Genomic DNA, 25,194 nt, shown 5'->3' on the forward strand with positions numbered 1-25,194 from the left:
TGATATAAAAATGGAAGAAAGTACAGAGCCATGCCTCTGAGCAAAGGCAAATAGCCAAACCCTATTTGGCTTAATCCCCAGGTTTTGGCGTTTGGTAAACCCAAAACCAGAACGAAGCCGAAACGGCTAATTTGGGCAGTTATTTTTGGTTCGGGCTTATCGATATGCACAACCCTAACCCCAGACTCCTCCGACCGATAAATCTCCAGGAATCACCCCCACACAGAGTTGGTAACCCTAACCCTACCCCAGATGTGAAAGCATCAGAGGCCCCTCTATTTAAATATATTCCAACACATGGCCTCCCAGTCTACAGCAGCTGCTAGATATTTCCTTGCTTAATTTCCTATTAGACATTCCACAGACTCTAAAACAAAGAAGCATGAAATATACACATCGCCAAAACAGAAAAAGGGAAAGGCTGATCTTGTTCCTGTTTCATAACTTCCTGAAAACTCGAAAAGCAAACGTCAGCAATTCTGGAAAGATTAATGTGAAAGCAGTTATTAGAGCCATCAATATCTGTAATATCCAAGATGAACTTGCAGTAGACTGAGCCTCTTCCTTCAGCTGGACAATCTCCCTCTGCAGATGGGTAGCAGAATGCTGGTGTTTCTCCACCAGAAATCTCTTTTGCTCCTGCAAGGAGGAAGAGGGCACCAGAGTCATGAAATCCCAAACAGAGGACTGTCATTTGATCTGTGGTGGTCTCAAGAACTTCCCCAATAAAGACAGGAAGTCCAAGAGACGGAACATAAAAGGATTCCCACATAACTCTGGAAAGGAACTCTGGGTAAGCGCCTTTGGGGAAACACCTTGGTAGTAATTCTGGCACCCTGCCCATCAGTTCCAGGGTGGCCTTCTGTCCTCAAATCAACACTAGGGGATGTTCATTTTCATGACTAAACTTAGGGCCAAAACACACATTCAGGTGTTTAATTAGTTATGTCTGGGTTCCATGGACCCCACCCAGGTTTCCCTACAACCACACAGCAGCTGCAGATAATGGGTTTTTAAGTAAGAACATAAGAAAAGCCCTGCTGGATCAGACCCAGGCCCATCAAGTCCAGCAGTCTGTTCACACAGGGGCCAACCAGGCGCCTCTAGGAAGCCCACAAGCAAGACAATGGTGGCAGCATTGTGCTGCCTGTGTTCCACAGCACCCAATATAATGGGCATGCTCCTCTGATACTAGAGAGAATAGGTATGCATCATGACTAGTAGGTATGCATCACGACTAGTATTCATTTCATTTTATTTAAATCATTATTGGCATAGATCTTTTAAGTACATCAATCAGTCATTAAAATACAGTATTTAGATGCTAAAATATCAATAAAATAGTTAAAATCTGTAGTTCTATGTAGTCCGTTTAATAGAGTTTAGCTCTGTGAAGGAGCTTGGCACAGCGTGCCTAGAGAGGTTTCCAGGAATCTTGCTACCATCAGTGTTTGATTAGTAGCCATGGATAGCCCTCTCCTCCATGAACATGTCCATGCCCCTCTGAAAGCCTTCCAAGTCGGTTGCCATCACCACATCTTGGGGCAGGGAGTTCCACAATTTAACTATGCGTTGTATGAAGAAATACTTCCTTTTATCTGTTGTGAATCTCCCACCCTCCAGCTTCAGCAGATGACCCTGCGTTCTGGTATTATGAGAGAGGGAGAAAAGCTTCTCCCTGTCCACTGTTTCCATACCATGCATAATTTTATAGACCTCTATCATGTCTTGCCTTCTTTCCAAGCTAAACAACCCTAAGCATTTCAACCGCTCCTCACAGGGCAGTTGCTCTATCCCCCTGATCATTGTGGTTGCTCTTTTCTACACCTTCTCAAGCTCTGTAAGTAAATGAGCCCAAATAGGCTTCGAACACCATTGTGGGAGGAAGAAGGGCTCTTGCCCCCCTGTGTGGAAACAGAACTGTGGGTAGTTAGTTCCCTGCTTTTTGGAGTATTCTGTACATGTGGAGCACCTCCTCTCAGTTTGAGCACAGGAGAATGGCTCGTCCTCCCCCAAGCCTGTTTGGACACTCCTTTATTTTTAAAAACGCATTTCCCACAGCTGCTGTGGGCAATCCAGGGTAGGTCCGGGGAACCCAAACTCAACTCTTTAAAAACCTGAAAATGTAGTTTGGGCCTGGCAAAGGAAACCCAAGTACCCAAAGGGTCTGAGAAGCAAGTCAAGCCACCAAATACTTTCCCACCACAACCTGTAAGAGCTGTAAGTTTTTAGTTCAGTAGACCATTAGAGTAAGAGCTGGCTAATTACACACTTTGCTGTTGGACTCAGATACTACTTGTAAGCACTCCCCACCCAGCATTCAAGGCAGCAGGTTAGAACATGAGGATTGCTGCTTTAGCCTAGAAGTATTGCCATGTAACTGAGTGTGAATAGAGTGTCGAGTACAGCAGGAGGTATGCCTCAGCAGGAAAAGAGTCACCAGAATTGAAAGGAAGAGGTCTGATATCTCCACCCACTCTGATTTTTAGCAGGTGTAAGTCTGGTGCATTCAGGCCTTTTTTGCAACTAGATAAAGCCCCCATGTGGCCCTGTGATAGTTACCCTGATTTTACTATCCAACATCCTCTCATTCTCTTCCAGTAGCTTCTCCCTTTCTTTCTCCATCTTCTCCTTCAGTCGTTGAATGTTCGCTTCCAAAGATCGACGCTGATCTTCCATCTTCTGCTGCAGCTCTTCCTGTTCCTGCTTCTGGACTGCTTTCTCTTGCTCTGCTTTCTCAGCTTTTACCCTTGCATCTGGTCCAAGAGTACGGGGGGAATGAAGGATGAATCTTTATAGTAGTTGTGCAGAATTGAATGCTAGCGGTTGTAATTTTTGCTTGCATTCAGCCCGTGATTTTGAGACGGCCCACTTTGAATAGCTGCACTACAGAGAGAAGCCCCTTTTCTTCCTCCCTCTTTCCTTTGTATTTACATAACAGCTTGTAACTCATTAAAAGGGCCAAACCTTCCCATGTACTTCACATTTAGGGCGAAAACGCACGGTTGCTTTAGCCTCCTTTATTCCCTGTTTCAGCCAGGATTCAGCCAGGATCAAATGCACGTTCGGCGAAAACGCATGTGTTCGATCCTGGCTGGATTCTGGCTGAAACTGGGAATAAAGGAGGCTAAAGCAACCATGCGTTTTCGCCCTTATTCTCATCACCGGAGCTCAGTGGTATGGTCTATCTAAAGCAGGGGACCCCAACCATTTTAAGCCTGTGGGCACATTTGGAATTTTATGGGATGGTGAGCACCACTCCAAAAATGGCTTTCACAGCAGACTGAAATAAGCCAGAAACGGAGCCTTGTTTACTCACCGTGAAGGCTCCTTCTGTTCTGGATTGGAGGTCATCTTGAAACTCGCGGGTATTACCATCACGTGCCCAGGGTAGGCAGGACCAAAAAAATCTTTATTCTACTTCCTGCCGCCTGGGCAGGAACTCCAGTTTACGGACTCGCCAAGCTAAGGAGACAGGTAAGTACAAAAGGCCAACCAGGCAACAACAGTGTACCTTATAAACAAAGAACATGAACTCCTATAAACACTAACATACTGGGGAAAAACAGGTAAGTAGAATATACATGATTCAGGTAAGATGGTGAACATAAAGAGCACTCTTTATTATGCCTCTAACATTAGGCAACCTCACCCCTTAGGTACTGCAATGAACAATAGGAGCTAAGTCTTGGATAACTTGATACCCTTATGATTTTGGGCGGGCAAGATGACCTCCAATCCAGAACAGAAGGAGCCTTCACGGTGAGTAAACAAGGCTCTGTTCTCGTTCTGGTTGGAGGTCATCTTGAAACTCGCGGGATATCCAAGAGCTCTTTGACCGGGTGGGACTATGGTGTATCCAAGACGTGCTGCAGGACCCTTCTACCGAAGTCTGCGTCAGCAGAGGCCCTGTGTGAGGGTCTTGTGTCTTGGATTCCCCCTTCCCCTCTTTGTTCTTTGCCTATCTCTTTGAACTCGTAAAAGCAGTTCACACCTCCCTATGCCTCCCTGCAACCAGGCGCCTCTTCTGCCTTTCCCAGGTGCCCTCCCCTGCCGCGCTTCCTGTAAGCACTCCCTCGGGCCGAGTCCGGCCTTGAAGATCTGATAGTCCCAGCAGTCTCGCTGGGACCCGTTTGATGTTTTGTATTGCACCAATCTATCTTGTAACTTCCCATAACACTAGTGTGAACCCCAGTGCCCTGGAGTAGATATATTTTGTAACCCTGGTATGCCAGCTCACTTGCAACTTTAAACTCGTGTCTGTCTCATCTATCTGAAGCCTTCAATAAATCCTTTGTTTCTGCATCCGAGCCTGAGCAGTGATTTTGCGAAGTTAGCACAAGAGGTGGGAACTCTCACATTAAGTTGCAAGTCACTGCCTTTTCGTTCTGCATCTGTACCTTTCGGGACAGTAATGCCAGGCGAGGAGGATACCTCTTCCCCCCCGGGTTCTCCGGAGAAACCCGAGGTTCCGGAGAAACCTGACCCTAACGAGGAGGGTGCCAAGCGGAAGGTGCCGGTGCCCCCCACCCGGGACCGGGCTTGGGTACGAAGCCCAAGAACACCTTTAACTCTTGGCTGGACTCTCCTAAGGGCTGGTCGCTCTCCCGGACCGAGATGAAGTCACGCCGGATGGCTTTTCCCAGCACGGGACTCGAAGACGACCCCGCGCGTAGGGAAGCCCTGATGGACGAGGAACGGAGGCAATGGCAGGAGGAACGCCAAGCCATGCTGGAGCGCATGGATGCCATGCAGACCGTGATGGGTGAGATGGCTGCCGCCATGGACGCGCTGAAGGTACAGCCTCCCCCCGGCAACCCCCTGGATGGGACACCGGCGACTCCCCCCGTTCTGCCCAGTACTCCGACCCGTCGAGACCTGAAGATCACGTACGACGGCTCCGGGGATCAGTTGACCTTCTTTATGCTTTAAGTGGACATTTTTATGCGGGAGCAAGGTCGGACCTTTACTTCCGAGGAGTCCCAGGTCCAATACGTAGCTTCCCTACTACAAGGTGAAGCAGCTGCGTGGATGGTGTTACAATATGAACTCCGCTCCCCCATACTGCGGAGCCTTGACGAGTTCATGGTCGCCCTCCGGAACAGGTTCGAAGACCCGAACCTGGGAGAACGGGCCAAGGCCACTTTAATGCAACTGCGCCAAGGGACTAAGTCGGTGGCGCAGTATGCGAGTGAATTTCAGTCCCTTTCCAGCAGGATCTTGGATTGGAGTGAAGCCACTAGAGTACAGTGCTTCAGGGAGGGTCTGAACCCGGACCTCCAACATTGGGCCTTCATGCAAGGTAACCCCCCAGACGTCGAAGGTTGGGTCCGCCACGCTGCCGATATCGAGAATCGGAAGCAACTTTTGACCCTGTCCAAACAACGAGTCGGACGAGATCCAAAGGCCCGGGGTGACAGGACCGGCGGCAGGGACTCCCGACCCATGAGCGGGGGCGGTCCCTCGACAGCCGAGCGCCACAAGCGGTTCGAGACCGGAGTATGCCTGACTTGTGGAGGTAAGGGGCACTTCGCCTCGCAGTGCCCATCCCACTCGGGCCGTCCAGCACCTCCTCGCCAGGCACCAACCGAGCCGGAGAAAGCCCCGGCGGAGGGCCAACCCCGGCGCCGTAGTGGAGCGTCGGGCCGGCGGAGTGCGCCCTCCGCGCTGCACGCACACCCTCAAGATGGAGCATCCTCCTCAACTGGTCCATCGGGACCTCGGATTATAAGTACAACCTTTGACTCAGCCGAGTCACGGATTACAACTACCACTGCCTCATCTCCTTCGTCCAGCGAGGAGGAAGAGTGGGAGATGCCGGCAAAAAACGCCGTCGGTCTGCTGTAAAGGGGGCTCCTCAGCAGACCGCCCCAGTCGTTGTGCAAGGAGCTCCACCGATGGTAAGCGCCCAAGAGGACAATGTATATATTCGGGCACACCTTTCCCTACCAAAAGGGGGCCCCGTCTTAGAATTTCCCGCCTTGGTAGATTCGGGGTGCGCCCGCACCTTGATTAGTGAGGAAGCGGCCAAAAGGTTAGGGGTTCGACGCAAACGGCTTCCGGGTCCCCTCCGCTTTTCCCAAATGGATGGCAGTGACTTTAAGAAGGGACCCGTTACTCACCGTACTACTGCGGTGATTATGGCTGTAGGGGAACATTGGGAACGTTTGTATTTTACCATTGCCCCCATAGTTGCCCCCATAGTCCTGGGGATGAATTGGTTGCAGGGGCATAATCCCTCGATCGACTGGGTCAAACGGACACTCACGTTCCCTGAGGACCCTTGTGGGGTGCACGACAAGGACCGAGTGCTTTGCGCCCCGGCCGCAGCGTTGGTGGGGTCCCCCTCCCCGATTGCCTCTCCGCCCCGTCTACCCGCGGAATATTCCCAGTTCGCGGACGTATTCGATGTGAGGGAATGTGACGAATTGCCCCCACACCGAGACACGGACTGCGCGATTGAGATCGTGGGGGAAGGCAAGTTGTCCAAGGGGAAGGTTTACCCCATGAGCCCCAGCGAAAAGACGGTGCTGCGGGACTATCTGGACACCAACCTCGCAAGGGGCTTCATTCGCCCCTCCAAAGCCCCGTACTCCGCCCCCGCCTTCTTCGTTAAGAAAAAAACGGGGGACTTAAGGCTGTGCATTGACTTTCGCAGACTGAACGCGGTGACCCAGTCTAACGCTTACCCCCTCCCTCTCATTCCAGACCTTCTAGCGCAATTGAAAGAGGGCCGGATCTTCACCAAATTGGATTTGGTGGAAGCCTACCACCGCATCCGCATTAAGGAGGGGGATGAATCCAAGACTGCATTTTCTAGTTGTTTCGGAATGTTTGAATACCTGGTTATGCCGTTCGGACTTTCGGGGGCTCCGAGTGTTTTTATGCAATTAATCAATGAAGTTTTACATGATTTGTTATTTCGGGGGGTGGTGGTATTTCTGGATGATATTCTCATATATTCTGAAACCATGGAGGAGCACGTTAGATTGGTTCGCGAAGTCCTCCAACGCTTGCGGGAGCACAAACTGTATGCCAAAGTGTCTAAATGTGAGTTTCACCAGCCCTCCATCACCTTCCTAGGCTACGTGATTTCCCACCAGGGCTTAGAAATGGATCCCGAGAAGGTTCAAGCTGTGCGGGATTGGGAACCCCCCACCACACGCCGCCACCTACAACAGTTTTTGGGGTTTGCCAACTTCTACCACAACTTCATCCCCAATTTCGCGCAGGTGGCCCTCCCCCTCACTTCCCTTTTGCGCACCAAGGGGAAGGGGGCGAACGCCGCTCTGCCCTCGGCCCGGTTGCAGTGGTTTCCTCCCTGTCAGCAGGCGTTTGACGAGCTAAAATTGCTTTTTTCGTCAGAGCCAGTTTTGGCCCACCCGGACTGCACTAAGCCGTTTGTAGTCCAGGTGGACGCCTCGGACGTGGCCATGGGAGGGGCTCTCCTGCAAAGGGACGAGGAGGGGAAGTTGCGACCATGCGCCTACTTCTCCAAAAAATTCTCCCAATCCGAAATCAATTGGGCAATTTGGGAGAAGGAGGCGGCGGCGATGAAACATGCCCTCATCGTTTGGAGGCATTTCTTGGAAGGGGCCGAGTTTCCATTTGAGGTGTGTACCGACCACAAAAATTTAGAGGCCCTCAAGGGGGCTAGGAAACTCAACGCTAAGCAGATTTGGTGGGCGCAATTTTTCGCCAAATTCCGCTTCACCCTCAAACATGTCCCCCGAAAAGAAAATGCCCTGGCGGATGCCCTGTCCCGACTGCCCCAGTATCGCAATGATTTTGAACGTCCTGTGGACTTCCTCTTCACCCCAGAACAACGAGGGGAAGTCCCGGGACTCGCCGTCACTACCCGGTCTCAAGCCCGCCTGCCAGGGAGTCCCCTGCTCAAAGGTATCCCGGAAGCCTTCCAGCAAAGACTCCGGGACGCATCCCTGCAAGAGGTGGAGCGACAAATCCTTCCTGCGGGCATGGAGCAAAAGGACTCCTGGTGGGTGCAAGGGGGAAAACTCTATGTCCCAACGTCTCTCCGCAAGGAGGTTCTGGGACTGGTCCACGGGGCCAAACTGGCGGGTCATTTTGGTTTTGTAAAAACGCTTCATCTAGTGAGGAGGCAATTTTGGTGGCCCGGTATGAGAGCCAATGTGGAACTGTACGTGCGCAGCTGCCCCATCTGCGCTATGGCCAAGAAAAGGATGGGAAAGCCCCCTGGACTTTTAAAACCCCTGGAAAATCCCACCCGACCCTGGGAGGTGATCGCCATGGATTTTATCACCGACCTACCTCCCAGCTGGGGTAAAACGGTCCTATGGGTGATCACAGACCTTTTCTCCAAACAGGTCCACTTCGTTCCCTGCGCCGGACTCCCCTCGGCCCAGGGGTTAGCCAAATTATTCGTCACCCATGTCCTCAGGCTACACTCGATCCCCAGAAAGGTCCTCTCCGACAGGGGGGTCCAGTTCGTCGCCAAATTCTGGCGGGCCTTCCTAAAACTGATGGGGGTGGAGGAGCAGGGTCTCTCCTCGGCTTACCACCCCCAGACCGATGGTCAAACGGAACGGGTAAATGCAGTGGTCGAATGTTACCTCCGTTGCTATGTCAATTACCACCAGGATGATTGGGTGGATCTGCTGCCATTTGCCGAATACGCTTACAACAATGCCCCCCACTCCTCCACAGGTTTCAGTCCTTTCCGGGTAGTGTACAGAACGGAGTTCGGTCCTTTCGGTTCCACTCCCATCACCCCCGAGCTCGAGACGGTCCCAGAGTTCCAAGAATGGGTGCGGGTGGTCCAGTCTACCTGGCCCTGGTTACTCAAAAACCTCGAACGGGCCAAACGCAAATACAAGGAACAAGCTGACAAACATCGGTCCCCGGGCTGGGAGCTCAAGGTGGGGGGGCAAGTCTATCTCTCCACCAAGAACCTGCGCTCACTCCGGCCCTGTAAAAAGCTGAACGATCGATACGTGGGACCTTTCCCCATTTCCCGGGTGATCAATGAAGTCACTGTGGAACTAGACCTACCAAAGACCCTTAAGGGCGTCCATCCCGTCTTTCATATAAGTCTCCTCAAACCTTACGTGGCCGCCCCCCAGTTCCACTCCCCTCCGAAACCCGAAGTTCCTACTGTTGTGGGAGGGGACACCCATTTGGAAGTGTCCAAAGTATTGGATTCCAAATGGAAAAAGGGGAAATTGTTCTATTTTGTCCGGTGGAAACATCTGGGACCTGCTCACGATGAATGGGTGGCAGCTCCCCACATGGCAGCCCCCCGACTGGTTCACGAATTCCACTGCGCTTATCCCGATAAGCCCCGTCCTCCTGACCTTGCGGGAGGGGGGCCTTAAGGGGGGCAGAATGTGAGGGTCTTGTGTCTTGGATTCCCCCTTCCCCTCTTTGTTCTTTGCCTATCTCTTTGAACTCGTAAAAGCAGTTCACACCTCCCTATGCCTCCCTGCAACCAGGCGCCTCTTCTGCCTTTCCCAGGTGCCCTCCCCTGCCGCGCTTCCTGTAAGCACTCCCTCGGGCCGAGTCCGGCCTTGAAGATCTGATAGTCCCAGCAGTCTCGCTGGGACCCGTTTGATGTTTTGTATTGCACCAATCTATCTTGTAACTTCCCATAACACTAGTGTGAACCCCAGTGCCCTGGAGTAGATATATTTTGTAACCCTGGTATGCCAGCTCACTTGCAACTTTAAACTCGTGTCTGTCTCATCTATCTGAAGCCTTCAATAAATCCTTTGTTTCTGCATCCGAGCCTGAGCAGTGATTTTGCGAAATTAGCACAAGAGGTGGGAACTCTCACACCCTGGCATCAATCTTGTAATGTTTTATAAATGTAGATGCCGTAGACCAAGTGGCCGCCCTACGTATCTCATCTGAGGAAGCGTGCCTATCAAAGGTCGCCTAGGCAGCTGCACTGTGTACCGAATTTGCAGTGATGCCGGCAGGAGGAGGCATCTTGCTGGCCTTATATGCCTCAGTAATGTACTGTCTCACCGCGCAACTGATGGCGGCATTAGACATTTTCTGACCTTTAGATGGATTGGTTAATGAGATAAATAAGGCATCTGAATGTCTGATAGGTTCTGTACGACTAAGGTAAACCTTGAGTAGTCGTCTCAAGTCTAAATGATGCCACTCTTTTTTCATGGGATGAACCGGATTGGGGCAGAATGACGGCAAAAGAATCCTCTGCAAACGGTGAAAGATGGAATTCACCTTTGGCATGAAGGTGGGGTCTGGTCTGAGGACCACCTTGTCACTGTGAACGATAGAGTCCTTCACGCGCTGAGAGCGCCCTAGGCTCGGAGACACGCCGGGCTGAAGACACTGCTATGAGGAAGGTGGTTTTCATCCTCAGCATCCTTAGGGAATACCCTTAATGGGATGAAAGGGAGTGCGCATCAATGCTGTGAGAACCACATTGAGGCGCCACATGGGGAAGCGATGGACTACTGGAGGCTTCATTTGAACCACTCCCTTTAGAAATGTCAGAATGGGTTCCGGTTCCGGTGCTGGTCGCCGTGACAGCGCGAGGCTCGCGCTCCGGGCCAAAAAGCGGCGCGGGGGGAATTCGACCCCCCCAACATCTCCACGGCTCCCCTTGAAGAAGAGGGATCAGGCTGCCTGCTTGCGCCCCATCCAAGCTGCGCTCGCTGCCTAGAAAACGGCGGCGGGCGCTCGGACAGGAAAGCGAAAGTGCCGACGCCATTAAAATCGCTGGAGCCCGGGAGGATGGCGCGAAACAGCACAGAACATATAAACAAGGTTTTCTTTCTTTATGAACTAGCTAAGCAACTAACTCACGGGGGTGTCTAACAGTGTCCAATATAAGGAGAAGCACTTGATTTTGTTTTCTATACTCACTAATGTTTGCAAAAAGAAAATTGGCTTTTTGCCAGTTGTTGCGCACTTGGAATTCCAGCTGTGCCATCTTAATCTTGAAAGACTTTTGAACAGGACTGAAAGTGCATGAAATGTTGGCAATGGAAAATTGAATGACAATGTATTGTGCAATGACTCTTCAGATTTGATTTCTGTTGTTTGAAGTTCCATTGAGAAAAGTTTTGAACTGATGTTTTAAATAACAAATCTCACCCCCCCTCATTTTCCCTGGATTACAAAGCAGCCACTCCAAGTTTTTTCATGGGAGATAAAGAAGATAAACCCAAGAAGGATACAGAAAAACATCCTAAAGCACTAATTAAAGAGACCAAACAGCTTCAGATATAACAACAACCTTCACAACTTAAAAGAAGAGCTTCTGTCACTAGTCCAGCTGTTTCACCAGCTACTTCACCTATAACCGGGACAACAATAACTGTAAAGATGACTAAAAAGCCTGATGCCACCCTCAACTCTCTACAAGAACTGCTGACAAAAACACTTCAGGAGGTGACATCAGTCAAACAAGAGGTGACAGAGGTCAAACAAGAAGTGGTTTCAATGAAGCAAGAGATGGAATCTGTCAAACAAGGTTTGAATCAAAATGCAGTGGCTATTACTGCACTCCAAGAATCTATCTCATCTTGACAGTGAAACAGGATAAGCTTGATACAAAGGTTCAAAAACAATCAAAGGAAAATAAAGAAACCAGAAAAAGGGTTGATGCTCTTGAAATGACTATGGAAGCCTACCAAGAACGTGAGGAATGGCGTGATGATCATGCAGCGATGTTGAAGTTGAAGATAAAAGAAAGTTGGATTCGCATACGCGGCCTTAAAGAAAAATTGGAGGGTACAGATTTGAAAAAATATTTGAAAATGCTGCTGGCTGATTTTCTTCAGGAAGATGATGCAATTGTGGAAGGTATGATTGTTACAGCTTATAGAGTGAATTCCGCCTATGCAATAAAAAATAAAGTTCCAAGGGATTGCTTGATTCAACTTTTTTCAAGAAGTCACTGTGATCTAATTTTGAATAAACATTTTAACAATTCACTGACAATAGATGGGAATCCGGTGAGGCTAATGAAGGAAATCCCTGGAAGACTCCTGAGGAAAAGAAAAGACTTCACAGAATTTGTGGAAAGACTGAAATTTAACGGAATACAACACAGATGGGAATATCCTCAAGGAGTTTCTTTTATCTTCAAAGCTAGAAGATTCAAGATTACAGACACCGTTAAAGCTGAACAGTTTCTGAGAAGATACGAAGGGGAGCTACGCAGACCACCAAGTCCAACCTCAAAAGAACTAGAGGGAAAGGACCGTACTAAAGAAGAAAAAGCGGCAGAAGCAACTGGGGGGGCATCATCCTCGGACGAGGAAGGAGCTGGCTGAACTATACATAAGGGACACAAAATGGGATGGGGGGAGGGAGAGAAAAGGATAATGAAGAGGTTCAAAGGAAAAAGAATAATAAAAAATTAAGTATGGATTTTTATTAAGTACTAAAATGTTACAAATAGTGTCATGGAATGTCAGTGGTTTGAATTCTCCAAACAAGAGGGGAAAAGTATTTTATTATTTACAAAAATTTAAAGCTAATATTTTTTTGTTTACAGGAGACGCATACGTTACCAAAGGATGTTAAAAGGTTGGAGCAAATAAAAATGGGCAAATTATTTACAGCATGTAATGAAAAGAAAAAAATTAATGGAATAGCTATATATGTTCCATTAGGTTTAGAACCTAAGATCTTGTATAAGGATACAGATGGGAGGATTTTGATGGTGGAAATTGCAAATGGTTTTCAAAAAATAATTTTAGTGGGTATGTATGCACCCAATACAAATCAAAAATTATTTTACACTAATCTAGCATCAATACTAGCAGAATATGCCAATGAAAAAATGATCTGGATGGGAGATTTTAATGGTGTAATGGAGCCAAGATTGGATAGGTCAACAAAAAGGAAAAAGGGTAAATCTGAAGGTAAATTACCTGGTATTTTCAATCATATAAAAGATCAATGGGAAATGTTTGATTTATGGAGATTAATGAATGGTAATAAACAAGGATATACTTTTTACTCATCGAGACACTGTTCCCACTCAAGAATAGATATGTTTTGGTTGTCCAAGGATGTTATTAGTTTATCAGACGGTCTTGAAATTTTGCCAAAGGTGTTCTCTGACCATAATCCGATATTGCTTAAGATCAATATGAGACATAAAAAGAATAAGCCATGGATTGTTAATGAATATTTACTAAAAAATAAGAAAATTGTGGATAAGTTGAAAATAGATATACAAAATTATTTTTTAGAAGAAATGTCAGAATGTGGGGATGCCTGGAAGGAGGGAAAACCTTCGGAGACCGTAAGAACGGTGGATATGGCTGCCCCCTGTCTGCGCAATGTGGAAGCCTTGAGACCCTGTACAACTCCATAATGGAAGAACTCTAGGATCTTGGGAATCCCTGGTAACAGTGGATCGATGTGCTTGTGCCTACACCACAGAACAAAGGCTCTCCAGGATGTGTTAAAAATCCTTCTAGTGGAAAGTCTCCTCGCTTCTGTCATGTTAGCAACCACCACCTTGCTGTATCCCTCCTCTAAGAGGGACTTCCTTTCATTTTCCAGGTGGTTAAGTGAAGCTATTGTGGTTCTGGGTGAAATAAGGGACCCTGATGAAGCAGGTCTGGGATGTTTGGGAGTTCCCAAGGCATCTGGACGGATAACTCCTTCAGGCTGGGAAACCTGGGTCTTCTCGGCCAACGAGGAGCAATGAGAATGACGTTTGCACCCTCCTTCCAGATCTTATTACCCTTGGTAGAATGGGAATGGGCGGAAAGGCGAACAGTAGTTCCTTCGGCCATGGGGACAGGAGGGCATCCATGTTCTCCGCCTCTTGGTGGAAATAACGCGTAAAGAATCGCGGGAGAAGGTGTATGCTCGCTGAGGCAAACAGGTACACCTAGGGCTGGCCGAATCTCTCCGCGATCTGATTGAAAACTATCCAGTTGAGAGACCATTCCCCTTCGTCCAGAACCTGACGGCTCAGCCAGTCGGCCTGGAGATTGATAACTCCCCTGACATGTTCCTTTGAAATGGACAGAAGATACATTTCTGCCCAGGAGAGAATGATCTCGGCTTCCTGATGGAGCCTGGGAGACTTTGACCCCTCCTGTTAGTTAAGGTGCGCTTTCACGGACACATTGTCTGTGCGGATCAGAATGTGTCTGCGACGTACGAGGCTCCTGAAGTGCTGTAGAGCTAGTTGAGTGGCTCTTAGTTGTAGTATGCTTATGTGTAATCTCTTTTCTCTTAGAGACCACTGGCCCTGAGCCATTTGGCCCTGGCAGGTAGCTCCCCAACCCTTTAGACTGGTGTCTGTGTATACCTGTATCTGGACCCCTATGACGAAATGTACCCCTCTGTTGAGATTGTTGCTTTGGTACCACCACAGGAGGGATTGGCACAATTCCGGGGTAGGGGGAAGGACTTGTCCCCGCTGTGTGTGATCAAATCCTGATAGGGTTGTAGGATTCCCTGGAGCGGTCTCGAGTGGAACCTGGCCCACGGGACCGAGGTGAGACAGGCTACCGTCTTCCCCAGCAATTTGGCAAGGAACATGATCCTGCCGTGGCTGAAGCTGATTACTGACTGAGTCATGGAATGGATTTTGATGATCTTGTCCTGTGGAAGACATATCAGGTTCCTGTTAATGTCTATGATGACCCCCAGGTGTTCTAATCTCTGTGTTGGCTTCAGTTGGTTCTTTTCTAGATTGACAAGAGACCCGTGGTCGTCTAGATATGGGAATATTGTAATTCACTCCTGTCGGAGTAATGCCACCAGCATCACCAGTATTTTGGTGAAGAAGTGGGGAGCAGAAGCCAGACAGAAGGGAAGTGCCCTGAATTGGTAGTGTCTCTTGGCATAGCAAAATCTGAGAACCTCCTGTGGGAGGGGTGAATAGAGACGTGAAGATATGCCTTCTTCAGGTCCAAGGAGGTTAGGACCTGGCCCACCTGTAGGGCTTCCATAATGGAACGGAGGGTCTCCATATGGAATTTCCTGTATCTGACCCTTTGTTTAGATGATTCAGGTCCAAGATAGCCCTCCAGTCCCCATTTTTCTTGGGGACTGTAGAGAAGATGGAATATACCCCGTTGCCAATTTCGGGGTGAGGGACTGGTTCTATGGCTTGAATTTGAAGTAGGTGGGATATGGCGTCCAGGGTTCGCTGATGCTTTGTCCCTGCGGAGAGATTTTGGGGAGTTCACAAATTTGTCTCTTGGGAGAGACGTGAATTCTATGAGATAACCTGTTGACAACACCTGAGAAACCCATGCATCTGTGTAAGACCTTTCTCACTTGTGGCGGAATCATAGGGGTCTCCCCCCCACACTGGCTGTGACTTGACATCACTGTTTAGGGGCTTTGGAGAACTTGTCTCCCTTGTTGCCCGAGAATTGATGTTGTCCCTGGGGGGAACGACAAAATTTGTTTCCCCTTCTGCGAAAGGAGCCCTTATTATTATTATTCCAGGAACCCCTGCATTGTTCTGGCCTGAAGGGGGCCAGAGAGTGGAAAGTTCTGAAACTGGAGTAGGCAGAGGAATGTCTTCCCTCCTTGTTGTAGGATATTGGAAGAACCTTTTTCTTATCCTTGTTCTCCACAAGGATTTTATCTAGTCTTTCCCCGAAGAGTCTTCCCCCAGTGTAGGGGTATGACATGGTCAGTGTTTTGGTTTTTGAGTTCATTTGCCAGGGACGAACCCACAGTGCTCCTCCGATAGCAATGTTGGAAGAAGTGGCTCGAGCTGTGAGGGACATGGCATCAAGAGATGCGTCTGCCATGAATGCGGATGCCTTCAGAAGTCTGTTAAGGCCTTCCGCAATCTAACGATTTTCTCCTGCATAGAGCTGAATAATTTACCTGAGCCACACGATTGAGGCTCTGGTCATAACGGAGGTTGCTGCCGAGGCTTGGATTGCCAGGGTGGAGGCCTCATGAACCTTTTTGGAAAGAATCTCCACTTTCCTATCTAGTGGGTCTCTAACTGACCCCATTCCATCTTCAGATGGTAAATCAGGTGAATGAACTGCCGCTACTGGGGCGTCAATCAGGGGAAGTTGAAAAAGACATGGCCTGTGGAACCATGGTGTACAGTCTCTTGTATTGGTAGGGGACTATCTATTGGCCAAGGGTTTGTCAAATTCAGCTTGTACCTGGGTTTCAAAAAATTCTGGGAATGGGATCTCCCAGATGCGAGGTTTGGTACTTGGGAAGAACTCCTTGGCTCCCTTTTTCCTGGGTTTAGGAATGGAGTCGGCTACAGGGTTTGGATCCTCATTGAGGTCTAAGGCTACCAGAGCCTTGCTTTAAGAGTCCCTGAAAATCCTCCGCTGAAAATAGACGGGGATGTTGTTCTTTAAGGAGAATGAGAGTGTCCTCATTGGAATCAATTCCCCCTTTTCTCTGCCTTCTAAATGTGGGGCCACTGAAGAGGTATCCTCCAGGGCTTGAAGGGATTGAGAGTGGGGGAAGGGGCCTTGAGTGCCGCTTTAGTGTGCCACTGGGGGTAAGATTGGTCTCCCTGTCCCTGATGGGAGCGTTGTGAGGTGATTAGAGCAGGATCTGAACCCGTGCCCTGCATGAGAGGGGGAAGGGATTCCTTGAGGGCCATCATCATTTGAGCCTGCGTATCCAAACACCCCGTTAAACAAATCCACAATTTCCCGCCGAGTTAGAGAAGTCTCTGCCTCGGTACGCATTACATTACCCCCTGGTGGAGACTTCGGAATGAGTTGAGAGCTTTCTTCTAAGGCGCACCTAGCTGGAGTGGCTGTCACTGCAGTCTCTCTCCTCTCGCTGTGATTCGCGCCATTTTGAGGCGGCTCAACAGAGCGCGCCTCTTTGGGGGCGGTCGGCCCTTCCGCGCCTTTCACGGAGTCGCTGCCGCGGCTGTTAGAATGCTCTCTGTGACATCGCCCTGTCGAAGCGACGAGGGCTGAGACATGGTCCTCCTCAGACAGGAGGTCCGAGTCAGAGTCTCTTGGCGCCTGCCATCTTGCCCAACGGGGCGAAGTGGGGAGCGGGAGGAGGGGGGAAATCAAAAGTAGCGGGGGGGAGGGATGTTTGCGGCTAATGCCGACGAACAGTAAAGGGGGTGAGGGAAGGAAAACAGACAAAGGTTAAAACGTATGGAGTACACACGAAGGAAAAGTCTTTGAAAACGAGTCGGAGTTCAAGAACGAAGCTGCTACCCTGATCAAGGCAGGACGGAAACTGGAGTTCCCGCCCAGGCGGCAGGAAGTAGAATAAAGATTTTTTTGGTCCTGCCTACCCTGGGCATGTGATGGTAATACCCACGAGTTTCAAGATGACCTCCAACCAGAACGAGAATGGCTTCTATAGGAGGCAGAGACAAGTGGAATACCTCTTCTTACATCACCTGGGAAGAAGGAATCTCCTTCCCTGGCGGTTTTTAAGAAGAGGTTAGATGGCCATCTGTCAGAAATGCTGATTCTATGACCTTAAGCAGATCATGAGAGGGAGGGCATCTTGGCCATCTTCTGGGCATGGAGTAGGGGTCACTGGGTGTGTGGGGGGGAGGTAGTTGTGAATTTCCTGCATTGTGCAGGGGGTTGTACTGGATGACCCTGGTAGTCCCTTCCAACTCTAAGATTCTATGAAAGCCTGAAGGAGGAATGGAACCACACACTGATTAAGGAAAGCCCAGGTGCTTACCAGTCCATCTGATCTTCCAGTGGAAAATCCTTTTATTTTAATGAGGGCAGCCAATAACCTGGATAGCCCAGGCAAGCCTAATCTCATTGGGTTGACCCTGGTTAGTACTTGGAGACCAGCCTTGACTTCCTTGAAGTTCAGGGTTGCTACACAGAGACAGACAATGGCAAGGCGACTCTGTTCATCTCTTGCCTTGAAAATCCCATGAGGGGGTGCCAGAAGTCGGCTGTGACTTGATGGCCCTTTCCACCACCACTACCACCCAATTAAAAGCACTGCCTTACAATGGCCCCAACCAATTTCTGAAAAGCTTGGTGGGTGCCTTGGGAAGTACTGGCAGGCACCATGGCATCCACGGGCACAATGTTGGGGAACCCTGATCGAAAGGAAAGCTGGGACACAGGACCTCTTCCCCTCAAAAGGCACCATGGAATCTGCTATACTCCCTTACCTTCCAGTTCCTTCTCTGCATTTGTGAGAGCTTCATCACTTTGAAGTATGTTTCTGCCCACAGCATCTTGCTCGTTAAGGAACTGCTGCAGGACCTTTTCTGCCTGGGGAGTGGAGAAGTAATGGTCAACTGAGCATATGCGGAGATGGAGGTTATAAAGGGCACTTGGTCTGTGTTGGCTGAGGAAACAACTATGAATTCTTCCACACAGAGGATTCTTCCTCACAGAGGAATCCATAAATTCTTCCAAATTGGAACACTTTATTTGGAGCATCTACACATTGTTATGGTACAATTGTCCTGTTTCTAAGATTTTCCTATCTTTAGTATGCTTTTTTACAAACTACCTTTATTCTACTTTCAGGAAACAATGCAGCCCATGGCCATTAACGTATGGTTGGTTTGTCGTGCACTTCTCCCTGGAATGTAGCAAATCTCCCTTGGCTGAATGCATGGTTGTCTCCCTCCTGCGGGACCAACCCTCTCCCTTGCGCTACTTCACCGTGTTTTCCTATCCCTCTGTTTTCCTGTTTTAAAGTGAAAGTTTCGCTTTAACTTGGAGTGCTCGCTTGTGTGCAGGTCAACGTCCATTTGACAGGGTAGCCGAGGAGCCATCTAGCTTCCAGCGGTGGCAGAGAGAGAGCGATATGAGCCGCCACCACCACCCTCTGTCTGTGAGAGGGCTAATAGAAAGTGTCTCCCCCTTCCTGCCCCATTGTCCCTTCTTCCCCGGTTCTCTCTTTGCTGCCACCGCCGCACAAAAGAGGCAGAAGCAGTGTACCGGCCACTACCATGGTTGGAGGAGATGGCAAGGTGGAGGGCAGAGAGAGGTGGCGGCGGCATACCAGCAGATGGGCTGCCACCACAGCAGCTGCCACCGTGGTTGGAGGAGGTGGTGAGGCAGAAGGTAGAGTGAGGCGGCAGTAGCATACTGACGGACCAGCCGCTGCCGCAGCCACCACCACGTGGTTAAGTCCCTCTCATGCATTCAGTTTTCTGATTGTGCTTCAAAAAATTGTGAGACGTGAGAGGGACAAAACAAGGACTCTGTAGCCATGCATTAATGACCATCTATGTTTTCAAAGGTCCTGCCCACACGGGACTTTTTCCTTCCATCAGTTCTTTATGGCCTCATTTTCCCTTTCCTGCCATTGGGGGGGCTTTTTGAGGACTTAAAAACAACAACCAGCAATTGCTATAGCAATTAAAAGGTAAAGGTAGTCCCCTGTGCAAGAACCAGGTCATTACTGACCCATGGGGTGACGTCACATCCCGACATTTACTAGGCAGACTGTATTTACAGGGAGGTTTGCCATTGCCTTCCCCAGTCATCTACACTTAACTCCCAGCAAGCTGGGTACTCATTTAACCGGCTTTGGAAGGTTGGAAGGCTGAGTCAACCTTGAACTGGCTACCTGAAATTGACTTCCGTCGGGTTCGAACTCAGGTTATGAGCAGAGTTTTTGACAGCCATACTGCAGCTTACCACTCTGCGCCACGGGTTCATTGCTATAGCAATTACCAGTTTTTTAAAGCCCTCAAAAAGCTCTCTGGTGGCAAAATAATAGCATTACCGTGTTCATCCTTGTTGATGACTTAGAGCTAAAACAAGTAAATTAGAACAGAACTGGTGGGGGGGGGGACCCCTACTTTTAGATGTTCATTTGGTAGCCCCAGCCTTTCCTCACCATTATTCCTTTCCCATTTTTCTGATGGTATCGCTCCTTTATTTTATTCATGTCATCCAAGAAATGCTGGTAGCCACCAGATCGTAAGTAAATTCTCTGGTTGATCCCATCCTCCAGTTCCTCAGAGAGTGATGTCAATATAGACTTGCAGCGTTCTGAGGATTCTAGTTCATTCTTCCGGCAATACTCCTCCTTTTTCTGATGCAGAGTTTTCTAGTGCAACAAAAAATAAATAAACTTGAGGGACAGCCATATATGTTTCTAGGCCAAGAGGAAAAAAATTCATGTGGGTTAGAGTTATCCCTGGTTTTCAAACGAATTGGAGTTCAAATCCTAGTCCAGTCTATGTGATTTATATGACAGAACAAAAAAAGGGGGGGGTCTCAATGAAATATGTAGAGAGAACTTCAAAGGTTGAGCTACAAACTATACACTATAACAAAATAATTACATTTATTCCAAGGTGTACTCTAAAAATTGTTAAAAACACAGGGCCTGGAATACAGGCTACATATAAAAATATCAGTTATAAAATTCTTATACACAGTTGGTATACAATCAATGTAAATGACCAAGGCTAGACCAGACGCATTTCGGCTTGAATAAGCCTTCCTCAGTGGTCATAAATACAGAATTAATGCTTCCGGATGTATGTACATCAACCTGTGATGAGTCTAATTGACCTGTATCAGATAGTGTGAGCAACTGTCCATGTGGCAAGACCCACAATTTGGGGTAAACGTTTACATCAAGCCACACAAAATATTAGATAAAAATATCTCATAAGGTTTATTTCCGGATGTTCTTTTTAACCAACCCAGTTCACCAGATTAGAGTCCACCGCTCATGTGGAGGAATGGGGAATCGAACCTGTTTCTCCAGTTTAGAGTCCACCTCTCTTAACCACTACATCCAGCTGGAATTTGGATGAATAGTAATAGAACAGAAGAGAGGGAAGAGTATCTCACAGCCATCTACTGGGGCAGATTAAGGTTATACAGACTGATCTCAAAAGACGGCCTACCATGAGCTCGATCTGGGACTCTTCTATGTCATTCTTGAAGGCACGGGCCATGAACACGTTGAGTGCCTCAGTCTCACTCTCAGCATGCATCTCCAGGAGCTCCTGCACAGTCTCCGTGGGCAGCTTCACCTTCTGCTCCATCAGTTCCGCATAACGAGCAGTGGCTTCATTCAAGGCTGCTGCATTCTCCATCTTAGCCAGGGCCTTCACTGCATTCTCCACACAAGGCACTCCCCCACTACGTATGGTGTCCACATAGGTCTCCACCAGCTTCGCCAGCACTGCAAGGGAAAGACCAATAATAACTGTTCCAGCAAATTTTATGTAGGGGCATCTTCAGTCGCCTCTCATCCAATAGTACACAACAACAGAAAGGAATAACCAGGCACAGTGGCATTTGATCCCTGAGGTATAGGTAGTAGTTCCCTGCCCCACTTTACCTACTGGGTCATAATACAAATGGGTTGTGACCTAACGTTTGTCCCTGAGCCACCGTGTCTTCTGGCTAAAGGAGGGTCATACTGAGCTACAAGGACTCACTGCGGCCTGTGACAATGTTCCCTCCTGGGACGGTCTTGGCTTTGGATATCTCATAAATGTGATTGCAGAACAGTTCTGCTTGTGTCACAAATTCAGGTTCCAGTTTGCTCTCCTCCATGTCCTCCAACTGATGCAGGTTCTTTAGACCAGCGGGACGGTCAAAGATGAAGCATTTCCGTGTAGGGAAAAACATCCGGATGCATTCGCGGGGCAAGTTGAATCGCTGGATATCAGCAGTGTCTGATGGAACTGGGGAGCTTGCAAGTGACTCTTCTGGCTCCAGGTTGTCAATGGGATCGGATGCTACTGAACGGGAGGGAGGGAGGGAAGGAGGGAGTCAGAACTTTTCCACATGGGCTTTTTTCATCAGTGCTGACCCCATACTGCTTTGGTTTATCCCCTGATTTCTGCACACAATTTTGTGCCTTTAGTTTTGCTTCAGGTTTTTTGTTTCCCATTTTTTTCTGGTTCTTTTGAGACCACTTTTATTCCGATCTCTTTTTGGGAGCCGATTTTGAATTGCCTTTTTCTTTGTGTGTAATGTTAACTCATAGGGTTGCCATAAGTTGGAAGTAACTTGAGTGCACATAATGCACACACACACACACACACACACACACACACAGAGCCCTAGGTGCACCTGTCTTCCCCCATCCCCTGCTGGGTGGGAAGGAGATAGGCTGGCGGTGGGGTAGGTTTCTAATTTCCCCAATAGGTCTAGAATGTCATCTCTCATCACCTCAATTTGACTCAGTTCTTCATACTCCCTCCCTGAAAATAGTGGCTGTGGCATGGGTACAATCCTCACACATTCCACAGGGAACACAGAGGCAAAACATTCATTGAGCTTCTCTGCCATCACCCATGTTCCTTTAGCAATCCATTTATTCCTTGGTCATCCAAGCCCCAACTGCTTTTCTGGCTGGTTTCTTGCTCTGTATATATTTAAAGAAATGTTTATTGTTTGTCTTGATGCCTTTAGCAACCTGCTCCTCAAATTCTCTTTTTGCATGCCTAATTATTGACTTACATTTCTTTTGCCTGTGCTTCCTTCTGTTCAATTCATTGGGGCAGACCTTCTACTTTTAAAAAGAAGCCTCTTTTTATACCTTCCTTGGCTTGCATTGTTAACTGTGCAGGCATTCTTTTAGACTTGGTAGTGCCTTTCCTAACCTGGGGGATGCATTCTATCTGGGCTTCAATTAATGTGGTTTTAAATAGCTTCCAAGCAACTTCTAGGGATTTTACTCTCTTGTGTTTCCAACTCAGCTTCCTTTTATCTATTCCCCTCAGTTTTGTAAAGTTCCCTCTTTTGAAATCAAAAGTTACAGTCTTGGACTTTAGGGAATAACTTTGCCATTGACATGAATGCTGAACTTAATAGCATTGTAGTCACTGTTCCCAATTGGTTCAACAACCTCTACATCTCTCACCAGATCTTGAGTCTCAGAATCAAGTCTAAAATCACTACCCTTCTCGTTGGTTCTGTGACCAACTGTACAGTCATTTTGTCCAGGAATCTCATTTCTACAGCATCACAACACATGTTTACCCAGTCAATGTGAGAGTAGCTGAAGTCTCCCAGTATCATAATTTTATCTGCTTTAGTCACCTCCCTTATTTCCTTCTCCATCTCAAGATCAGACTCAATGGTCTGATCAGGTGGGCGATAGTACACCCCCACTTTTAAGTAACCCTTAAGGCCCAGTCAGAATTTCCAGCGAAAACATCAGCACAGAGGGTGGTGTATTTCTGTATCCTTCCTGCTACAGAAATCTGCACAAGTTCGGGTAAGCACTTTATTTCACTCTAAAATACCTTTAAACAACAATCAGTTATGAAAGTCAAAAGACAGCAGGGGAACGGGGGACTATCCAGGGTTTTGCAGGTGCCTAGCACACAGTTCTTCATTATTACCATATATACTCAAAAGGAAGATGCTATATACAAGCTATATATAAGCTATATAATGTCCAACTCACCTTTGTCCTCTGAAACTTTCTTTAGTTTCAGCGCATCTTCCAGATATTCATCCTCAGTGCAGGGCTGCCCATTCAGCTTTAGCTGCAAAGTAAAATCCCTCACAGCCCAGATGAAAGACGGGAAGAAGCGAACATAGTCAGCAGAATCTTCCAATCCCTCCGGGATCTCCCCAGGTGAAGATTTGGCCTTGATGCACTTAGTCAGTTCTGTCACATAACTTTTGGTGTGGCTTAGGAAGATTTTTTTTCATTTTTTTATTTATTGAAATATTTATAACTCACCTTTCCCACTGACCATAGTGGTTTAAGGAGAAAAGTAAATGTAAACAAACATTGCCCAAAGAAGCTAAAACACGGTCACCACAAAATTAAAAAAAGAAAAGTAGCCCTATATACAGTTTTTTCACAGACAAAGACATCAGGTTCCCTTAAAGTCACTTTAAAACAGACTGGCTTTATCGGGTTGCCAACGACAGCTTGGGGAATTCCTGGATATTTGGGAGTGGAACCTGGGAAGGGCAGAGTTTGGGGAGGGGAGGGAGCTCTGTGGGAAAGCTATTCCATACAGTGTACTGTTCAAAACTGCCATTTTCTCCAGGAGAACTGATCACTCTAATCTGGAGATCAGCTGTAATTCCTGGAGAACTCCAGGCCCCACCTGGAGATTGGCAACCTTATTTACAATACCCCAAGAATCATACCAAGTTCTGTCCCCTCTCGACTTCCTTCTGGGAGAATGTTCCAAAGAACTAGTGCTACTACCAGGGAGGCTTGACCCATTTTATTGCTCGCCAAGTTTTCCTCCTATGCTGCTCTGGCTGAGTCCAAGGTGAATTCCAGAGGCGCTACCACTCCAGCCCACCTTGGTGCCTGGTAGCAATAGTATGGGGGCACGTGCCCCCACTGATCTGAGAAAGACTGTTCTTAAGCTGTAGCAGATCTCATGGACTTAGGAGATGGGTCAACCAGACGTGAGCTCTAAGAGGACAGATCCTCCCAATCACTACACTGATCACACCCATCAGTAACATTGCTGACTTATGTGCTTTCCTGCCATACCCTGGAACCGTAGGATACCAGCCACACGAAAATATTCATCATCTTCTACCTCATAACCACACATAATTAATTGGTCAGGCAACCAGATATGAAGGAGGTCGGGGCTTCTGTCCCTTGTCTTGAGAGGGAATCTTGTTAAACAAGATAAGCTGCGACTGATCAAACCTCCTCTTCTAACCAACTATTAAAGGTACAGAAGCTTTATCTTCTTTTTCCATCTGGTCATAATGATGGGTAGGGTGCTTCTCTCAGAAACTCTGAAATTTTGACAATTAAAAAAAATGAGGATTTGTTTCCTCCTTATGCAGCTTCAATATATCCACCACATTCTAGAGAATACATCAACCAGGTTTTTGTGGGGGGCCTGGTCCCTATCTCTTACTGTACTCTGCCAGGTATGGGGTTCACCACCTCAGATCTGAACAGCAAGCTACAATATCTAGTTCCATAGGTGATTTTTCATGGTTCATTTATTGCTGCCTCTGAGGGAGGAAGTAGCCTACAAGGGACAGCTAAGGGCAGGGCCAGTACTGGCCTACCTCAAACAAGGGGAAACCCATGAAGTAAAATAAGACTCGCAGGACAATTACTGATTCAGAAGGATACTAGAGCTCGTCCATAGATCGCTGGTCAATGATGCCCATGCTGTTGTAGACCAAAGTGCTGCTGAGAAGGACAGCCAGAGCAAAAATCCAGGAGTCATTCTGGGGATCACCCTAAGAATGGAGGTCCAGAGAATTCTTGAAATTAGATTCTGCTGCTCCCATAGGGCTGGTTCCAGGTTTTGGGGGGCCATGGGTA

At 48.0% G+C, this 25,194-nt stretch overlaps 1 protein-coding gene across 1 annotated transcript in view; it reads right to left on the reverse strand.

Annotated features, from left to right (window-relative positions):
- Nucleotides 1-438: 438 nt before the first annotated feature.
- The window catches only part of LOC130475827 (guanylate-binding protein 1-like), a 48,419-nt gene continuing 23,663 nt past the window's right edge, over nt 439-25,194 (reverse strand). Inside the window, exons 4-11 of the mRNA XM_056847697.1 lie at nt 25,000-25,109; nt 23,335-23,552; nt 21,353-21,658; nt 20,813-21,093; nt 19,789-20,001; nt 18,101-18,203; nt 2,563-2,756; nt 439-639 (exon numbers count right to left, since the gene is read on the reverse strand). Of these exons, the coding sequence (XP_056703675.1) occupies nt 439-639; nt 2,563-2,756; nt 18,101-18,203; nt 19,789-20,001; nt 20,813-21,093; nt 21,353-21,658; nt 23,335-23,552; nt 25,000-25,109 (1,626 nt within the window). The remainder of the gene's footprint in view (nt 640-2,562; nt 2,757-18,100; nt 18,204-19,788; nt 20,002-20,812; nt 21,094-21,352; nt 21,659-23,334; nt 23,553-24,999; nt 25,110-25,194) is intronic.

This window comes from Euleptes europaea, chromosome 3 (assembly GCF_029931775.1).
Source record: "Euleptes europaea isolate rEulEur1 chromosome 3, rEulEur1.hap1, whole genome shotgun sequence".
Lineage (NCBI taxonomy): Eukaryota > Metazoa > Chordata > Lepidosauria > Squamata > Sphaerodactylidae > Euleptes > Euleptes europaea.